Raw genomic sequence first — 17,122 nt, forward strand, 5'->3', positions numbered from 1 at the left:
TCGACGACCACACTTCGCTGCTTTTCAAACTCTCCTCTCTTCTCCTTTCCCCGCGCAGGTGGGCAGCAACGCAGGGATTGTGGGAATGACAAAAGAGCACTTGGGCCTGGCCCTGGCCCTCAACGTGCCCGTCTTCGTGGTGGTCACCAAGATTGACATGTGTCCAGCTAACATCCTGCAAGGTGAGGGCTGGGCGGGGCTTTGGCAATTGTGTGATTGCATAGAGAGTCAGTAGTAGGGGGTCAGTAATTCTGTGATTGCTCTGTGGGTCAGTAATTGTGTGATGTCATAATGTGACAGAGACCCTGAAGCTGCTACAAAGGTTACTCAAGTCACCGGGCTGCAGAAAGATCCCTGTTCTGGTCCAGAACAAAGACGATGTCATCGTCACCGCTTCCAACTTCAGCTCGGAGAGGTACAGTCACACCCCATGGGTATCACTGCAAAGCCCTGCTGGAGTTCTTCAGAGAACTGAAATATACACGTTTCTGTGCCTGTAAAACAGCCTGTGTAGAGTTCTGTAAGTTCCTTACAGCGGTATTCATGGATGGCGATGTCCGTTTCTTTGTGTGTGTGTGTGTGTGTAGGATGTGTCCCATCTTTCAGATCTCCAACGTGACGGGGGAGAACATGGACCTGCTGAAGATGTTCCTAAACCTGCTGTCCTCCAGAACATCCTACAGCGACGAGGAGCCGGCCGAGTTTCAGATCGACGACACCTACTCAGTACCGGTCTGTATGACACACACACACACTCCTACTGCTACTCAGTACCGTTCTGTATGACACACACACACCTCCTGCTACTCAGTACCGGTCCGTACGACTCACACACACACCTACTGCCACTCAGTACCGGTCCGTATGACACACACACACACACCTACTGTTATTCAGTACTGGTCCATACGACACATACCTACTGCTACTCAGTACCGGTCCATACGAAACACACACCTACTGGTACTCCGTACCGGTCCGTACGATGCACAGACACACACACACACTTACTGCTATTCAGTACCGGTCCATACGACACACACGCACCAAACGGTCTGAACAAACGCACCCTGGTACGGACTGGTACTGAGTAGCAGTAGGTATGTGTGTGTCCTACGGAACGGTACTGAGTTAGCAGTAGAAGTGCGTAGCAACTGAAAGGCCTGCTGTTGCTGTGTCAGTCCTGGTGCAGTGTGGTTGGTTGTGTCTTTCAGGGGGTGGGCACAGTGGTATCGGGGACTACTTTACGCGGATTGATACGACTGAATGACACCATGCTGCTCGGCCCCGACCCGCTGGGCAACTTCCTCCCCATCGCTGTGAAATCCATCCACCGCAAGAGGATGCCGGTGAAGGAAGTGAGAGGGGGGCAGACGGCCTCCTTCGCCCTCAAAAAGGTCCGTTAGGTCCAGCTGTGTGTGGCGTATGTGTGTGTGTGTATGCGCATGTTCATGTGTTACTTGTTTTTCACCGTGTTTCATTTTCTTTCCCTCCTTCTCTTTCCCTCTCAGATCAAGCGCTCATCCATCAGGAAGGGTATGGTGATGGTATCGCCAAAGCTTAGCCCACAGGCATCATGGGAATTTGAGGCTGAGATCCTGGTGCTGCACCATCCGACAACCATCTCACCCCGATACCAGGCAATGGGTGAGTCTCACTCTGATAAATGCATAACACCTCACCCCCATCTCACCCAGGCAACAGGCAGTGGAACAGTCTCACTGTGACAAAAAAAACACCACCTCACCCCCATCTCATCCAAATACCAGGCAATGGAACAGTCCCACTGAAGCACTCTTCTAATTGGCTTAATTCTGACACAATTGCGCACATAATTCAGGTGAAGGCATTCATGTTCTCCTTCATTGCAAGTCACAGTGGATAAGAACACCTGCTAAATTAGCAGTAACTTTATTTAGTTCTACTTTATTTGTTTTCCTTGTTCTTTCTCTCACATTTTACGCTTCATATATTTTTACCTTCTTTTATTGTGCTTTTATTTTTATTACACTGTTAGTTAGATTGTTCAATCGGTTTTACTCTTAAGATTCTGTGAATCACTTTGTGATGCATCCTATGTACTAAAACTGTTATACAAATAAAGTCATTAAACGAACATTTTATTATTATTATTATTATTATTATTGAATGTAATGTAAAGCTATACTTACGGTGTGCAGCGAGGCCCAAATTTAGCATGCGACGCGCTCCCGTTCTCCGCCAGTGCACTGCGGCAGCATCCGGCAGACGGCCACCATCCTGACCATGAACAGGGACTGCCTGCGGACGGGGGACAAGGCCACCGTGCACTTCCGCTTCATCAAGACCCCCGAGTACCTGCACACGGACCAGCGGCTAGTCTTCCGCGAGGGCCGCACCAAGGCCGTGGGCACCATCACCAAGGTCAGGGGAGGCCTTCAGCAGGCGCGCCGGCTACTTTTAATGACGGTTTGGCTAGCTTTAGCCAAGCACTTTTAATGACGGTTTGGCTAGCTTTAGCCAAGCACTTTTAATGACGGTTTGGCTAGCTTTAGCCAAGCACTTTTAATGACGGTTTGGCTAGCTTTAGCCAAGCACTTTTAATGACCGTTTGGCTAGTTTTAGCCAAGCACTTTTAATGACGGTTTGGCTAGCTTTAGCCAAGCACTTTTAATGACCGTTTGGCTAGCTTTAGCCAAGCACTTTTAATGACCGTTTGGCTAGCTTTAGCCAAGCACTTTTAATGACCGTTTGGCTAGCTTTATCCAAGCACTTTTAATGATGGTTTGGCTAGCTGTGGCGAAGAAGCTTTCATGAGGGTTTGGCTAACTTTAACCAGTCCTTTTGCATGATTGCAGTTCGTGGAGAGACCGAGTGTTGGGGGTAGGGGGGTGGATTTTTTTTTTTTTCTCAAACTATGACCCTGGTTCAGCTTAATCTTTTTAAACCAAAAAAATTATTAGTAGTGACAGTTTTTAGATTCAAAGCAACTCATGGACCTGACATATAGCAGATTTTCCACAAGGGGGCGCTATTAGCAACATGGGTGCTATGTAAGAGTGGTGCTTTGCATCAATGACGGAGCAGTTGAGCATGTTTAGATTTTACAATGCATATATTAATCTGGTACTCATTTATTAATCTTGTGCCATTACAATATCGTGCTTATGCTTTCTCCCAGCTGCTGCAGTCTACCAATAACCTTCCCTCCAACGCCAAGCCCCCGCAAATCAAGATGCAGTCCACCAAGAAGACTCCGCCCCGCCGGGAGGACTTATCCACGGCAGCCAATGAGGAGGCAGCTCCCACGGGGAGGCCGACCAGTCCGCACACAGCACCGGTACGGGTGTGGGGATTGTGGGCAGAGGTGCGGAGCCATGAGCACCAGTAAAGCCGAGCTGTGTGTGTGTGTGTGTGTGTGTGTGTGTGTGTGTTAGATTCCGTACTCAGAGCAGTCCCTGCTATGGGGAGTCTGAGGGGAGCAGGACTGTAAGTGTGTTTAAAAACGCCACCGTGCTAACGCTAAGCTACCCCATGACATCGGCGCTTAGACTGTTCTCTTCTGCGTCTGTCTCTTGTCTTTTTCATTCTGCTGGTTAATCTATAACTTTCTCTCACCCCACTCTCCTTCCACATCACTCCATCTCTCCAATCCATTAACCCAAATGTCTCTCAAACTGTCCCAACTTCCCGTTTTCCTTTTGGTTTCTTGCCCTTCACCATCGCTTTCTTTTTAATTTATTTGCGTATATTTTTTATTCCCCCCCCCCCCCCGTTTATTTTTCCGTATTCGTCCCTTTACTCCTTGTTCCCTTCATTTTTGGTTGGTTTTTATCCGTTCGGCCCCCTCCCTCGTTCCCCCTCTCGCAACTCTGCGACAGGTGGCGGGAGAGGACGACGTGGAGGTTCAGGACGGCAACAAAGAGAACAAGGTAAAAGGAGGAGAACAGACTGAGACTGCTCTCCTTTGGTAAAAGGAGGAGAACAGACTGAGACTGCTCTCCTTTGGAACAGACTGAGACTGCTCTCCTTTGGTAAAAGGAGAAGAGAAGAGACTGAGACTGCTCTCCTTTAGTAAAAGGAGAAGAGAACAGACTGAGACTCCTCTCCTTTGGAACAGACTGAGACTGCTCTCCTTTGGTAAAAGGAGAAGAGAACAGACTGAGGCTGCTCTCCTTTGGTAAAAGGAGAAGAGAACAGACTGAGGCTGCTCTCCTTTGGTAAAAGGAGAAGAGAACAGACTGGGACTGCTCTTCTTTGGTAAAAGGAGAAGAGAACAGACTGAGACTGCTCTCCTTTGGTAAAAGGAGAAGAAAACAGACTGAGACTGCTCTGCTTTGGTAGAAGAAGAGAACAGACTGAGACTGCTCTCCTTTGGTAAAAGGAGAAGAGAACAGACTGAGACTGCTCTCCTTTAGTAAAAGGAGAAGAGAACAGACTGAGACTGCTCTGCTTTGGTAGAAGGAGAAGAGAACAGACTGAGACTGCACTCCTTTGGGCCAGATTTAGTAAGGAAACGGTAACAGTGTAAAAACATTCGCTATACTGTGGCTCTGTCGTGGTTGCACATACCCACACATGAACAGCTGATCTGCTAACCCAGTTCCTACTTGTTCATTCACTCAAGTTGTGCATTTGCATGAACAGATAAAAAAAGCAAAGTCACTGTGATGTAATCCCTGTGAATCTCATCCTAATAGATACTGCAACCAACAGCTGCCTTTTTGGAATTGTATTGCTTTGCTGGTTTCTCCACTGCTAGAAGGCATAAGTGGTTAACCTCACTGCCTTCTCTCCCCCTCTGTCTCTCTCTCTTTCTCCCTCGCTCTTTCTCTCGCTCTCAGCCAAAGTCTGGAGGCGGGGGCAGAAGACGCGGGGGCCAGAGGCACAAAGGCAAATCCCTGAGCGGCTCCACAGCGCCCCACGCAGGCGGGGTCGGGGGCTGTTAAACTGCCCCTCTACAGGGTCTCTGGGTCTAAAGCAGGACTAGGTTAATGCCTTAAGTTGATTTCCTCCCACAGCTTTGTAGACAATAAGAGTTTCACATGCGCAGAGTTCATAGCGGGTTGTACCATTTCCTTTCAGAGAAGGGGACAAGAGGGGGTTTCCATCCGTGTGATCAAGATCGGTTGGGTTCGATGAGAGGTACTGCTGGTTAGTTACCGTTCCCTTTCGTTTGGTTCCTCCGATGGCCTGTACCACTCATTACTTATATCTGGGGGGAGGGGGGGGTTATTTGTGTTGCATAAGAGTTGCAGGCGTTAACCATTATGGCGGTAAGGTCAGTCACCATGAGGTCTTTTAATGGAAGTGTTTAAGGTCCAGGGACAGGCACTGCCATTGTGCCACTGAGCAAAATGCCATAACCAGAATCTTGTCAGGAAATACTAGATATTGACTGCATTTTCAACAATGTGATACTACAGTATTCTTCCACTCCCATGAAGAAGTAGATGATTATATAAGTGGTGCATGAAGTGCCAGTTCCTTATGCAAGTAATTGTTTGATGTAGGGTTATGTAGCCATGAGACACAGTAAACCTTATTTGCGGGAATGAAGCATTTGAATACTGATCTTAGTGACTTGTTCAGCAACGTTGTGATCTGTCAGATGTTACAATTATTATTCTCAACCCTTAAATAATGAATACCTTCCTCCCTCCCCCATTGGTACAAACCAGAGTACCTGTTCCTCATTTATCTGCATTAAACCTAGTCCTGTTTTACAAGCTTTGGGACTTTTACATAATTTGTGTTTATATTTAAAAAAACAAAAACAAAACAAAACAAAAAAAAAAAAACGAAGAAGCACGTAATCTCATTTCACCAGAAACGTTTCACCCCAAATTAAACTCCCCACAGTTTCCCCTCTGTCTCATAATCAGTGGTGCCCATTACCTTAAAAATCTTGTGGAAAGACGTTCTGAAAGTGGAAACGCAGAAAAGCACAGACTTGAATAAAGGGAAGCGTTCAGCTGAGTTCAGCACGGTCTCATTTGTGTTTCTTGCGTACGGTTTGCCGACGGAGGCATCGTTTAGGTCGCGCGGTCGTGCTACGAAGCGCAGGAGCGTTTGGCGGTAATGGACCAGCCGGCAGCACTGGGTAGCACAGGAACGAGCCGCCTCCCCCTCACCCTGGACCCAGCGGACGCATTTAATTACAGACGACGCCTGACCCTAGTGACTGGTCATCGGGGTTAAAAGCAGTGCTTGACAGGAGGGGGTTGAGGTGCACCCTGGGAAGTTGACTACACTAAATTCTCACCTTCGCCCTGTAGCTAAGACAAGCAAGACTAGCCGAAGGTACCTTGTGAGGTTGTAGACTATAGGCTACTCGGTGTGCTTTCTGGTTCGATTTCAGCAGTAGTGCTGAGAAATTCTCCTTTTGCCAAATTGGTTCCATAAGCTCAGTTCTTTGTAGAGGGTCAAGAAGATTCAGCCAAACTTTTACAGATCACACATCATTCAGAAGGTATATTTCTAACAGGTCTGGTAACATGTTAGCTACTCCTAAATCCAGAGGTGGAAAATCCATATTCAGAAAGTAAAAGTCCTGTCCAGGATTTTGTTCCAATCACCTGGATTTGCTAATTAGCTTGAGGGTTTTCATTTTCCTTTATTATTTCGCTATGCATTTGCCCAGAATCCTAGTAGAGTGAGCGTAGCTGAACGTGAGCCGTACCAGATCATGGGTAATGAAAGATATGTCACTTCCAAAACACAGATGTCTTAAAAATTGGCTTGTGGTACCAAAGGGCAGGTCAGCTCACAGGAATGGGCTTTTTCACTTTTGCTTTTTCAGTATGTGCTCTGCTGTGATTGGATGAATGAAAATGAGGTAACATGCACAAGCCAATCACGTCCATGTTTGCATTACGTTTGGGATGAGGAACATAGGCAAATTTTAAGTTCCTATACAAAAAAAAGTTAAACACACTGGCTATCTGGACACTGGATTATAAACATGTATGGAAAGAGTGAGGAGATCAGGGTTAAGGTGGTAGTATTGTTAAAAAATATTTAAAATCTGTGTTCTAAGCTCCTTTTCAATTGTATGTTTTCCCCCTGTAGGTTTTTTTAAATTACAACAGTGCATGGTTTTCTTTTTTGAAGACATAACACAGAGTTCAATGTATGTATAAAATAAAACAAGAAATAGCATTACATTTAAGTGGTTCAAGTTGCTGTTCAACCTTTGAATAAAGCGTTTATTAAGTTCTAGTGGTTGAGGCTTGTATTTGTTATTGGCCATTACATTACACCACCCCCCCCCCCCCACCCCCCACCAAAATTGCAACGTTGTCTGCTGACTTACCAGCTGGTTAATTTTGAGTAGCCTACAACTAAAGGTGAATGCGACACACGCGCACAACACAGCAAAATGCATCAGAAATGTCAACGCTGACCTGGTATCACCCCCTCTGTTAATGTATTTATACCTCAACTGGAAGCACTCACCAGTCTGTCAGCGTAAGAGTCTCAGAATGGCGGAAAGGTGAGAGTCAGGGAAGTTGTTGACATCCCGCTGGCTGTCCTTTGCTGTGCTTCAAAGAATATTTAATCAGACGGCACAATGAGAAAAGACAAGAAATATCTTTACATATATATACACAGCTTTATTCTTTTCTTACTGTAGATATGTCAGAAAGCCCTGTTTGTTTCTCTTGGTCACTTTCAACCGTAGCAGAGCAAAGGGGGTGGGGGTGGGCAGAGGCTTTGATTCGTCAAACTGCTCACATACCATGGACCATAGGACAGGGAAGGTGCACCAGCAGATTCTACTGGCACTGCAGTGCTTCCCCACCCAGCCAATCTCTCTCAATCTTCTGAGATCTGTGACACTAAACGACTTTTTCCGTACTGTACATTACAATTCATATACGCATGTGAATCCAGCCTCAACACAAAGCAGCTTCACTTTTAACATCAGTTTACAGATGAAGGCAATGATGCTTGTCTCCAGTTTGAATGACTACACACATCCCTACCTGTTCCTTCCTTCCACCTACGAGGCTGTTTCATAAGCAGACAAAAATAAACCCCTCTCAACCGGACCAGAAGATAAACTTCCATGCAACACTAGGACCATGAAAGCTCGTGTGTCCGTTCCGCCTCCCATCCTGACGGAGGCTGTGACTGCACGTTCAGGGATGTGGTACACTCCCATCGCCAAAGAGCCGGCATCCGGCTAAAAATCAAAATGTACAAATCTGACAGAAAAACACAGAGGCGCTCTTTTGGCAAAACATTTGGCCGTTACTTAAGAGTACGTATGGCAGCCTTTGCAAATCCATAAAATGTTTTTACTGACTGGTTAACGAGCGTCACCTGTACGAGTGGGAACAGTGTCCAGCCTCTCAGACAAAAATACACTGCTTTACGAAGCAGTCACAAACACTGAACCCCCTCTCGCCACCTGCCTGGGCTCAGCAGAATAACCCGGAGAATGACGGACAGTAACTGTGATTCTCGGAGAACAGCTGTAATGGGCCATACTGTGAGTCGATCTGGAGGAATGGCAGTTAAATTAACTGGTGGCAAAGATGCTCCTCTGTTTGAGGAAACCGGAACGTACAGAATACTTTGCAAAATAGTAATGACTACTATTCCCAAGAGAAGTGCAGCAAATCACTGCTTCACGGTTTTTTTTTTTTTTCCCCCCACATGGCATATCTCGCGACAGCAGCCAGCACAGCCATTTTAAAAATGAAAATGAGTTTAAAAAAAGAAAAGAAAAACAACAACACGGAGACTGAGAAATGACTGGACCCTGACGAGCTGAGCGCAAACAGGAGATTGCCGCGGGGAGCCGTCCATATTCAGGCTGCCCTCTAAACCGTCTTTTTGCCTGTGAGCAGAGTCCGTTACCCTCCAGCAGGGGGCACTGCTCCATCCTGCGGAACAGTTGAGCCATCGTCTTGCCTGTTAACAGTGTCCTTTAGCCTCCAGCAGGGGGCATCGCTCCATTCTGCAGAACACCGGAGGCATCGTCTTGCCTGTGAACAGTGTCCTTTAGCCTCCAGCAGGGGGCATCGTTCCATTGGCTGACCGTTTCTCAGTGAGATGAAGGCTTCAGTCAATGCAGACAAAAACGGTGCATTTCAAGGCAAGGAGGGCAGCCACAATGATCCATAGTGTTTGTACTGGGGTGTCCTTTGTACAGTGTAGGTTAGGGTGTCTATTTGAAATTGATATTTCTCTGTGTTTGCATGTTTGTGATAGTGTGGTCATGACATGTCTTGGCAGTTCATGTGCGTGCGTGTGTGTGTGTGCGCATGTGTGTGTGCGTGTGTGAGAGAGAGAGTGTGTGTGTCTATCCATCGATGTCCCAGCTGAAGAGATGGTGTTTGACCAGCATGTCCTGAACGCCTTCTTTCAGTGGTCTCTGTTCCTTCTCCTGGGGGGAGAGGGAAGGGGGGGGGGGGGGGGGGGGGATGGCAGGGAGATGAACACACTCGTCACTGCTGCACATTTACAGCATTTCAATTACAGCAGCGGCCCCCAAACCCAGTCCAGGGGGGGGGGGGACCCCTGAGTGTGCTGGGATTTGTTACAGCCATTTTTCCAGGTAGCAAGTTTGGCTTGTTATTTGCGACTCCTTTGAATTTTCCACGAATGCCTTAGTTTCAGTGATCAGGCGACACTCCGCAATTAGGACCCCACTGATTCGACCTGACAGTCTGTAATTCAATGAGTTAACAACGTAACCACTTCCTACAGGAGTCATTGCTCATACAGCACATTACAGAGAATGAGACCATTAAGTGATCTGACTGATTGGATGTCCTTGGATGTGAACACGGAACATTCAATCTTCATAGTGCACACAGCTGCTCCTGACAAAACATGGCCAGTTAGCATTGAGGATCTGATTAAGAACACCCAGCAGCTCGCTGCAATAACAGTTGTAATGAAACCCAGCACACACACTCACACAGGATCCCCAAGACTGTTAGGCAACCACTGAATCACAGCACACTTAGCATCCTCTGCCATTGCCACGGCTTTACAGCAGGGCTGCCCAACCCTGTTCCTGGAGATCTACCATCCTATAGGTTTTCAGTCCAACCATAATTTGCCACACCTGATTGTGCTAATTTGCAGCTCAACACGATGGCTAGCTGTTGAATGAGGTGTGCTTTGTTAGGGTTGGAGTGAAAACCTAGAAGGACGGTAGATCTCCAGGAACAGGACTGGACAGCCCTGCTTTACAGCATGCTGTGTTTGGAGTGTTCAAAACTCACTAAATCACAGCAACATTTCCAGCTATCACTCTCATTTTAGCAAAAACGGTTTTACAGAAAAGGTGTTATCACTTACCCAGAGTAGTATGTGTCCATCCAGTTAGATGTCATCGCTGAAATTTGACAAGTTTTCAAGATCGCAGCTCAGTCTGATAAAACATACCTTGTAGGACCATCTTCCTGTGGCCTCAGAACACCAAACATCCACAGCTTAATTTGAACCGTTTCGCACAGATCCACTTGTAACAAAGTACAACAACTGTGTAATATCTGTGCAATGTCTCCTGCAGGCAGACTAGTATAAAACTATGGAAGTGAAGTGATGGGGGAATGTAACTTCTTAGTTGTTTCAATATAGCAACATGTTAGCAACTTGCTTTATTAAAGCACACATGAGCTTATAAATTCATGGTTGTGAAGGAGTTATCTAGCATAAACTAGAAGTCCGTACAGTCACAACTCTAAATTCCTAGGCCTTGCAGCAGGGCCCCTCCGTCTCCAGGCACCGAACCTCCCAAGGACAACAACTAGTTCGAAATATTTCATGTACGTGTGTCTGTGTCTGTGTCTGTGTCTGTGTCTGTGTGTGTGTGTGTTTGTGTGTGTGTGCACGTTTTCTTTCTCTCTATCTCTTATATATTTCTAGAAGTCCAAAGCCTAGTTATCCTAAAGGGAGAATTTTCTCTGCTCAACAACTGAGATATTAACGGGTGTAATTTATGTCCTATAACAAAACATGAAACTCGCTTAGGCTTATGTTAACTACATAACCTTTTTTTTCTGCATAAATCAAGAACCCTACGGGGCGAAAAAAAAAACATTGGAAATCTATAGCGGGAACCCATGGCTCAAAAACGCTGACTCACTTCTGGGATTTAGCACTGCAACACTGTGGCGTGTTTTGGTTGAAACTTTGCACGTACTTCGCAGTAGTTCCAGATGAAACGGTGTGCTAATCAAACCCTGTGGATGTTAGTGAGGAACCACGGGATTATATTTGCAAAGAGACGTCGCTGTCGGAGTTTTTCTATTGTAAATTTTCGGCGGTTTGAGGTCACATGATGATGGACCCACGAGGTCCATTTTATCAGGCTGAGCTGCAGTGAATATCTAGAAAACTTGTCACATTTCAGAAAAACTGAATGGACAGATACTACTGTGTTAACAACAAATAAATAATCATTACTTGAACAGATTACCATTACTACTACCACTACTGATAATAATAGTATGTTTACTCATTTACTGAACCCTTGCAATGAAAAGATAATACAGGCTAATACAGAGCATAAGATTAAGAGCTATAGTAACAAGCGTGCAGTTAAATGATGCCAACACACAGGATAAAGCACAACACTAACAGTACCAGTGCCAAGACAAGCATAGAGCCAATCTTACACTCAGTGCTCAAACTCTCACGTCTGCAACGTAGACAGTGCCTATGAGCCCTGTATAAAATAATAACCTTATGAGCCCTGTATAAAATAAGCTTATGAGCCCTGTACAAAATAATAACCTTATGAGCCCTGTATAAAATAATAACCTTATGAGCCCTGTATAAAATAATAACCTTATGAGCCCTGTACAAAATAATAACCTTATGAGCCCTGTATAAAATAAGCTTATGAGCCCTGTATAAAATAATAACCTTATGAGCCCTGTATAAAATAAGCTTATGAGCCCTGTATAAAATAAGCTTATGAGCCCTGTATAAAATAATAACCTTATGAGCCCTGTATAAAATAAGCTTATGAGCCCTGTATAAAATAAGCCTATGAGCCCTGTATAAAATAACCTTATGAGCCCTGTATAAAATAATAACCTTATGAGCCCTGTATAAAATAAGCTTATGAGCCCTGTATAAAATAATAAGCTTATGAGCCCTGTATAAAATAATAAGCTTATGAGCCCTGTATAAAATAACCTTATGAGCCCTGTATAAAATATATAACCTTAAGAGCTCTGTAAATCCAATCACACCCACATGCACACTGACCTAACAGGGTTGTTATGGCATTTCCGGGTATTGTGTGGCCAGGAGAAAGCAGACAGGGTGACACAGAAGGCTGCTGCTACCACTAAAACCACCCACACCCCCACCACCTCCACCGTTGCTATAGCAGCAGTTGCAAGGCAGCAATACCAAGTTGTCAAGAGTTACCTAGAGATCCCAACTAAAGAGGTGATGTTTCACCAACATGTCCACAACTCCTGATTTCAGAGCGGGAGAATTCTGGGGGAGAGGTACACACAGTAAGTTTGCGTGTTTTTCCTTTTCTTTGCCGAATACATGCTTGATTATCCATGAACTCCCCAGTCACTCACCTCTCTCTTCGCAGGCAGTTCACAGTCCTGGGAGAGGCTGAAGGCAAATTTGGACAGTACCCTGGAACATTAATTACAAACACACACCCACACGTTAATGTACGAACAGGACAGCAGCGTTCAGCATGATGTGTACGGTATAGGAAGAGTGCGTTTGCTTCGCGACTCTCTGGCGCCCCCTGGCGGGCTCTCACCTCAGCTCACACTTGATCTGCACCCAGCCGGGGCTGCGCAGGAAGGACCAGGGCTGGTACCACTTCTCCACAGCCGCCATGCTGGAGCACAGCACCTCCAGCCACAGGTGCAGCACCTGCTCACTGCCACAACACAGAGAAATGAGCGTGTGTGTGTGTGTGTGTGTGTGTGCGCGCATCGGGCCAGAGCAGGGCAGTAAGATGGCTCTGTGTGTGTCTGTGTGTGTGACAGTGTGTGTGTGAATGTGTGCATAAGGGTGTGTGTGCACGTGTGTGCGTGTGTGAGTGTGTGAGTGTGTGTGTGTGTGTGTGTGTGCGCATCGGGCCAGAGCAGGGCAGTAAGATGGCTCTGTGTGTGTCTGTGTGTGTGACAGTGTGTGTGTGAATGTGTGCATAAAGGTGTGTGTGCATGTGTGGGCATGTGTGAGTGTGTGAGTGTGAGAGTGTGAGAGTGTGTGTGTGTGTGTGTGTGTGTGTGTGTGCGCATCGGGCCAGAGCAGGGCAGTAAGATGGCTGTGTGTGTGTGTGTGTGTGTGTGTGTGTGCATGTGCATGTGTTTTTGTGCATGTGCGTGCGTGTGTGCAAAGGGTGTGTGCGTGTAAGTGTGTATGCATATGGATGCATGTCTGTGCGTGTGTGCGAATTTGCATGCATCTACACACACACACACACAGACTCTGTCCCTGCCAGCTGGGAGATTAGTACTGCTGAGGCAGGGTGTGTGTTTGCATGTCCCAGAGAGGATGGGTGTGTCTATTTATCAGGGAGATTAGCTCTATAAACAATGTGTGTGAATGGCAATGCGTGTTTACAAACCAGCTGGTTGACTGGTATTGTATGGCACGCAAGGAGTTGAATGTGTGCGTGTGTGTCCGTGTCTATGTGCGTGTTGTGTGTGTGTGTTAAATTCAGTGTCTTTACATCAGTGCTGATAATGTGGCGGGTTAAGTCAGGCCATGTGACTCACTTCAGGCCCACGCAGACCAGCGAGCGGAACTTGACGTCCATCTGGGCGTGCGCGGTGTCGTGGCTCATGTTGACAGACTGCACCGCCTGAGGGAGAAGGCAGAGGGCGCTAAAGCACCGCTGAACGACGGCAGTCAGATCAATGAGCCCACTCCGGCCGGAGGGAAGAGCCGTGACTCACCCCAGCTCTGACGTCAACAGCGCGCTCACCTCGACATTTCCTGCACTCATATTTTAACATGCGCCAAGAAAGGCCCTGACAGGAAACTGGGCTCGGAGGACCCGTGTGGCCATCTTTCCGCACAGAGACGTCGAGCGGCAGCCCCTGTCCTGCTGTGACAGAGTCACGGACGCAGAGAGAAGGCAGGAACAGTACTCACTCTGTAAAGAAGCTCCTCGGGAGTCAGCACTTTCCCGTCCTCGTCCAGCCTGAAAGAGAGAGAGAGAAAGACGCCGGGTCTGTACGCTTCCTTCAGAACCCACCCCTTAAACCCAGCGAGCGTTTCAGAGCTGCACAGGAAGGAGGCCCGAACACTGGCGTTTCACCACAGGGCCACGGTGCAGCACCGCCAGCTCAGTAAACATAGCGCTCGCTAGCAGAACGGAAGGATCAAGGCCGACAGCGGCCTCAGAGGGCTTCATTCAGACGTAAGCATACAGAAGCTATGTCACAGTACAGAAACCATGGCAACGTGACATATTATACCCCGTTAGTATTAACCCAATAAAGCCTGAACGTCTAACTTACCCTTCACCATGACTACACTCCAGATAAGACTTAACTTGTAGTCTGCTAAAATTGCGTGTAGATATAAGGTAGCTGAAGGTACTGGTTGTAGAAATGAACAGGAACACCAGCCTGGCCCAGGTGGGAGTGGACCCTACGGACTCTGTTACTATCTGTTCCCAGTTACATGAGACACCACCAAACTCACAGCTGTTCCCAGAGGAATTTTCCAGAACCTTGCAGCCCCGACACATCTTAAAGATAAATTTCCCACGATATCCAGGTACATACACATACACAAACACACACAGACAGACACAGACACACATTCATATAAGAAATAGCGCAGCGTCTGAATTTAATGCCAAGGCGGGAGTGCTCGCCTCTGTGAATGAGGGACAGAAGCGGTTTGATTTGAAACGCAGGCCCTCAGACGCGTGACGCCCTTTCCTTACACACCCCTGTCGTGTGATGTAAACAGGCGGCCCTTCCAGGACGCCCCCTAACGCGATCACAGACCGGCGAGGCCCGCGACGCTAATGAAGTGCAATGAGGGACTGCTCCAGTGAATGTGCGGGTCTGGGGGAGCAGCCATCCGGCTGACAGAGCAGTGTGGAGCAGGCTGCGAGCTTCACCTGTAGGTCTTGCACAGCACCAGTCTGGAGTAGACCGAGTTGAAGTCCCGCTCCACCTCCCTGCTGGCTGCCTGTGGTCAGGAAACATGGGAACACACTTCATCTTCATCTTAATCATCATCTTCATCATCGACAGCACCATTATTATCCCAAATAAAGACTGTATTTCACAAGGGCCATAAGGACAAGGGTTTTGAACCAGAATGAATGTACACACAGACACAGAGACACACAGACCTGCACACAGACACACAGATAGACACGCGCACACAGAAACACACACAGACACACACACACAGACACACAGACACACACACACACACACACACACACACACACTCTACCTCCTCGATGAAGAGCCAGGGGTGGCACGGTCCCCCCAGGATTGAGGGCTTCTTGAGGCCGTGCTGAAAGATGGCCTTCAGGGCGGGGCACAGCGTCCCTCTGGCCAGGTCTGTGACTGCCTCCGTCACAGAGTCATCCCCTGCCAAAGAGTACTGAGACACACACACACACACACACACACACACGTTACAGTCCTGCTCTGCTCTGCCCCTCCCCATACACACACACACACACACACACACACACACACACACACACACACACACACACACACACACACACACACACACACACACACACACACACACACACACACACACACACACACACACACACACACACACACACACACACACACACACACACACACACACGTTACAGTCCTGCTCTGCTCTGCCCATCCCCACACACACACACACACACGTTAGGGTCCTGCTCTGCCCCTCCCCATACACACACACACACACACACACACGTTACAGTCCTGCTCTGCTCTGCCCCTCCCCATACACACACACAGCAATGTTACAGTCCTGCCCCCCCCCCCCCACACGTACACGCACAGCCATGTTATAGTCCTGCTCTGCTCTGCCCCTCCCCCTCCCCCCCCCCCCACACACACACACACACACACGCGCGCACACACGCAGAGTTTAAAAGGGCTGAAGAGGCCTGGCAATGCAGTGATAATGCAGAGAGGAAGTGAGCCAAGCGGGAGGCATTAAGCAGAGAGAGAGAGAGAGAGAGAGAGAGAGAGAAACTGCAGTGATTCCACCACACCTACAGATAACCCCCCACCACCCCCACATCCCGCTGAAGCCATTCATCCTGCCTCCCGCACAGCCCAGCGCTGTCCATCTTCTTCCCACCGCCCCAAAGGAGCCATTACACAGTTTACCCCACTGTTTTCAGCGCGTCATTTCATTAAGATGGAATTTATTTGGGGTGGGGAGGGCAGGGGGGATTGCAAGCTGGCAATTAAGCCAGGGTAGCAGAGGCTAGACGGGCTGGAGCCCAAACAGCGCCGTTAGTCCTCCCCACCGCGGCCGCGACCCGCCGCGTTATCGCCACCGGCAACGCTCCGCCCCCCGTAAACAAGCTCCCTCCGTCCGGGCCCCGCGCGGAAGCTTCCGGAACCGATCCCCGGGGGAGTCGTTTCCGTTTCACCGCTGCCGGGGGCCCGTCTCGGTTCCCCCGCGCCCGTGAGGCTCTGTCAGCGCCAGGCCAGCGGGGGGCGCCGGACGCTCGCCGGTCGCAGGCTCGTCCCCGGCACGTTTCCGCGCTAACCCTATCCGCACTCCGCTCCTACGCCCCAGTTCTGAGGGTTTTTTTACAGCCGCTGAAAATGTTTTTCACCTTCCTGGACCTCAGCACATTATAATGCAGCACATCCACTCACAGCGCCAACGCCACAACGCCAATTATCCCTTCCTTATTTATTTATTTTAATTAGAAGAGCAGGAAGTCCTTAACACCCTTCTACCCATTAGCGCTCAGGAGAGGCTCCACGCTGATAATGTGTTCCTCTGCTTAATTAACACACCGCCTCAGTGATCCGCGCTCGGAACCGGAACTGGAGGAGTCACACTCACCTCTTTGCTCCGCTCGTCAAGGATCTCCACAAACTTTGCCGGAAACCAGCCTGGGGAGAGGGAGAGAAGGCAGGGATGAGGTCTGCGACATCTGCAACCCGTCTCCGTGTCCACC

The 17,122-nt window shown here is 48.1% G+C and overlaps 2 protein-coding genes across 10 annotated transcripts in view; one reads left to right on the top strand and one right to left on the bottom strand.

Moving 5' to 3' along the window:
* LOC118216980 (GTP-binding protein 1-like) overlaps window positions 1-7,200 on the top strand; it is a 13,801-nt gene extending 6,601 nt beyond the window's left edge. The window contains exons 5-15 of one of the 5 annotated variants that reach the window (XR_004763111.1): window positions 59-182; window positions 301-415; window positions 588-732; window positions 1,215-1,397; window positions 1,512-1,647; window positions 2,225-2,403; window positions 3,161-3,319; window positions 3,861-3,911; window positions 4,824-4,969; window positions 5,065-5,124; window positions 6,019-7,200. Coding sequence is in view for 3 of the 5 variants with exons in the window: in XM_035398681.1 (XP_035254572.1) it covers window positions 59-182; window positions 301-415; window positions 588-732; window positions 1,215-1,397; window positions 1,512-1,647; window positions 2,225-2,403; window positions 3,161-3,319; window positions 3,861-3,911; window positions 4,824-4,928 (1,197 nt within the window). In the remaining 2 variants the exon portion in view is untranslated. Of the gene's footprint in view, window positions 1-58; window positions 183-300; window positions 416-587; window positions 733-1,214; window positions 1,398-1,511; window positions 1,648-2,224; window positions 2,404-3,160; window positions 3,320-3,860; window positions 3,912-4,823 lie in introns of all 5 variants that reach the window. The other 4 variants (XR_004763110.1, XM_035398681.1, XM_035398680.1 and 1 more) reach the window with 4 other exon arrangements.
* Window positions 7,201-7,574: 374 nt separating this feature from the next.
* Window positions 7,575-17,122, bottom strand: part of sgsm3 (small G protein signaling modulator 3) — a 30,750-nt gene continuing 21,202 nt past the window's right edge. For 4 of the 5 annotated variants that reach the window (XM_035398674.1, XM_035398675.1, XM_035398676.1 and 1 more), the window contains 8 exons: window positions 17,008-17,057; window positions 15,415-15,567; window positions 15,071-15,141; window positions 14,089-14,137; window positions 13,710-13,795; window positions 12,743-12,865; window positions 12,549-12,609; window positions 7,575-9,376 (listed from right to left, as the gene is read on the bottom strand). In XM_035398674.1, the coding sequence (XP_035254565.1) occupies window positions 9,293-9,376; window positions 12,549-12,609; window positions 12,743-12,865; window positions 13,710-13,795; window positions 14,089-14,137; window positions 15,071-15,141; window positions 15,415-15,567; window positions 17,008-17,057 (677 nt within the window). In that variant the 3' untranslated portion in view covers window positions 7,575-9,292. Of the gene's footprint in view, window positions 9,377-12,384; window positions 12,457-12,548; window positions 12,610-12,742; window positions 12,866-13,709; window positions 13,796-14,088; window positions 14,138-15,070; window positions 15,142-15,414; window positions 15,568-17,007; window positions 17,058-17,122 lie in introns of all 5 variants that reach the window. The other variant, XM_035398678.1, reaches the window with a different exon arrangement.

This window comes from Anguilla anguilla, chromosome 17, assembly GCF_013347855.1.
Source record: "Anguilla anguilla isolate fAngAng1 chromosome 17, fAngAng1.pri, whole genome shotgun sequence".
In the NCBI taxonomy this organism is placed as follows: Eukaryota; Metazoa; Chordata; class Actinopteri; order Anguilliformes; family Anguillidae; genus Anguilla; species Anguilla anguilla.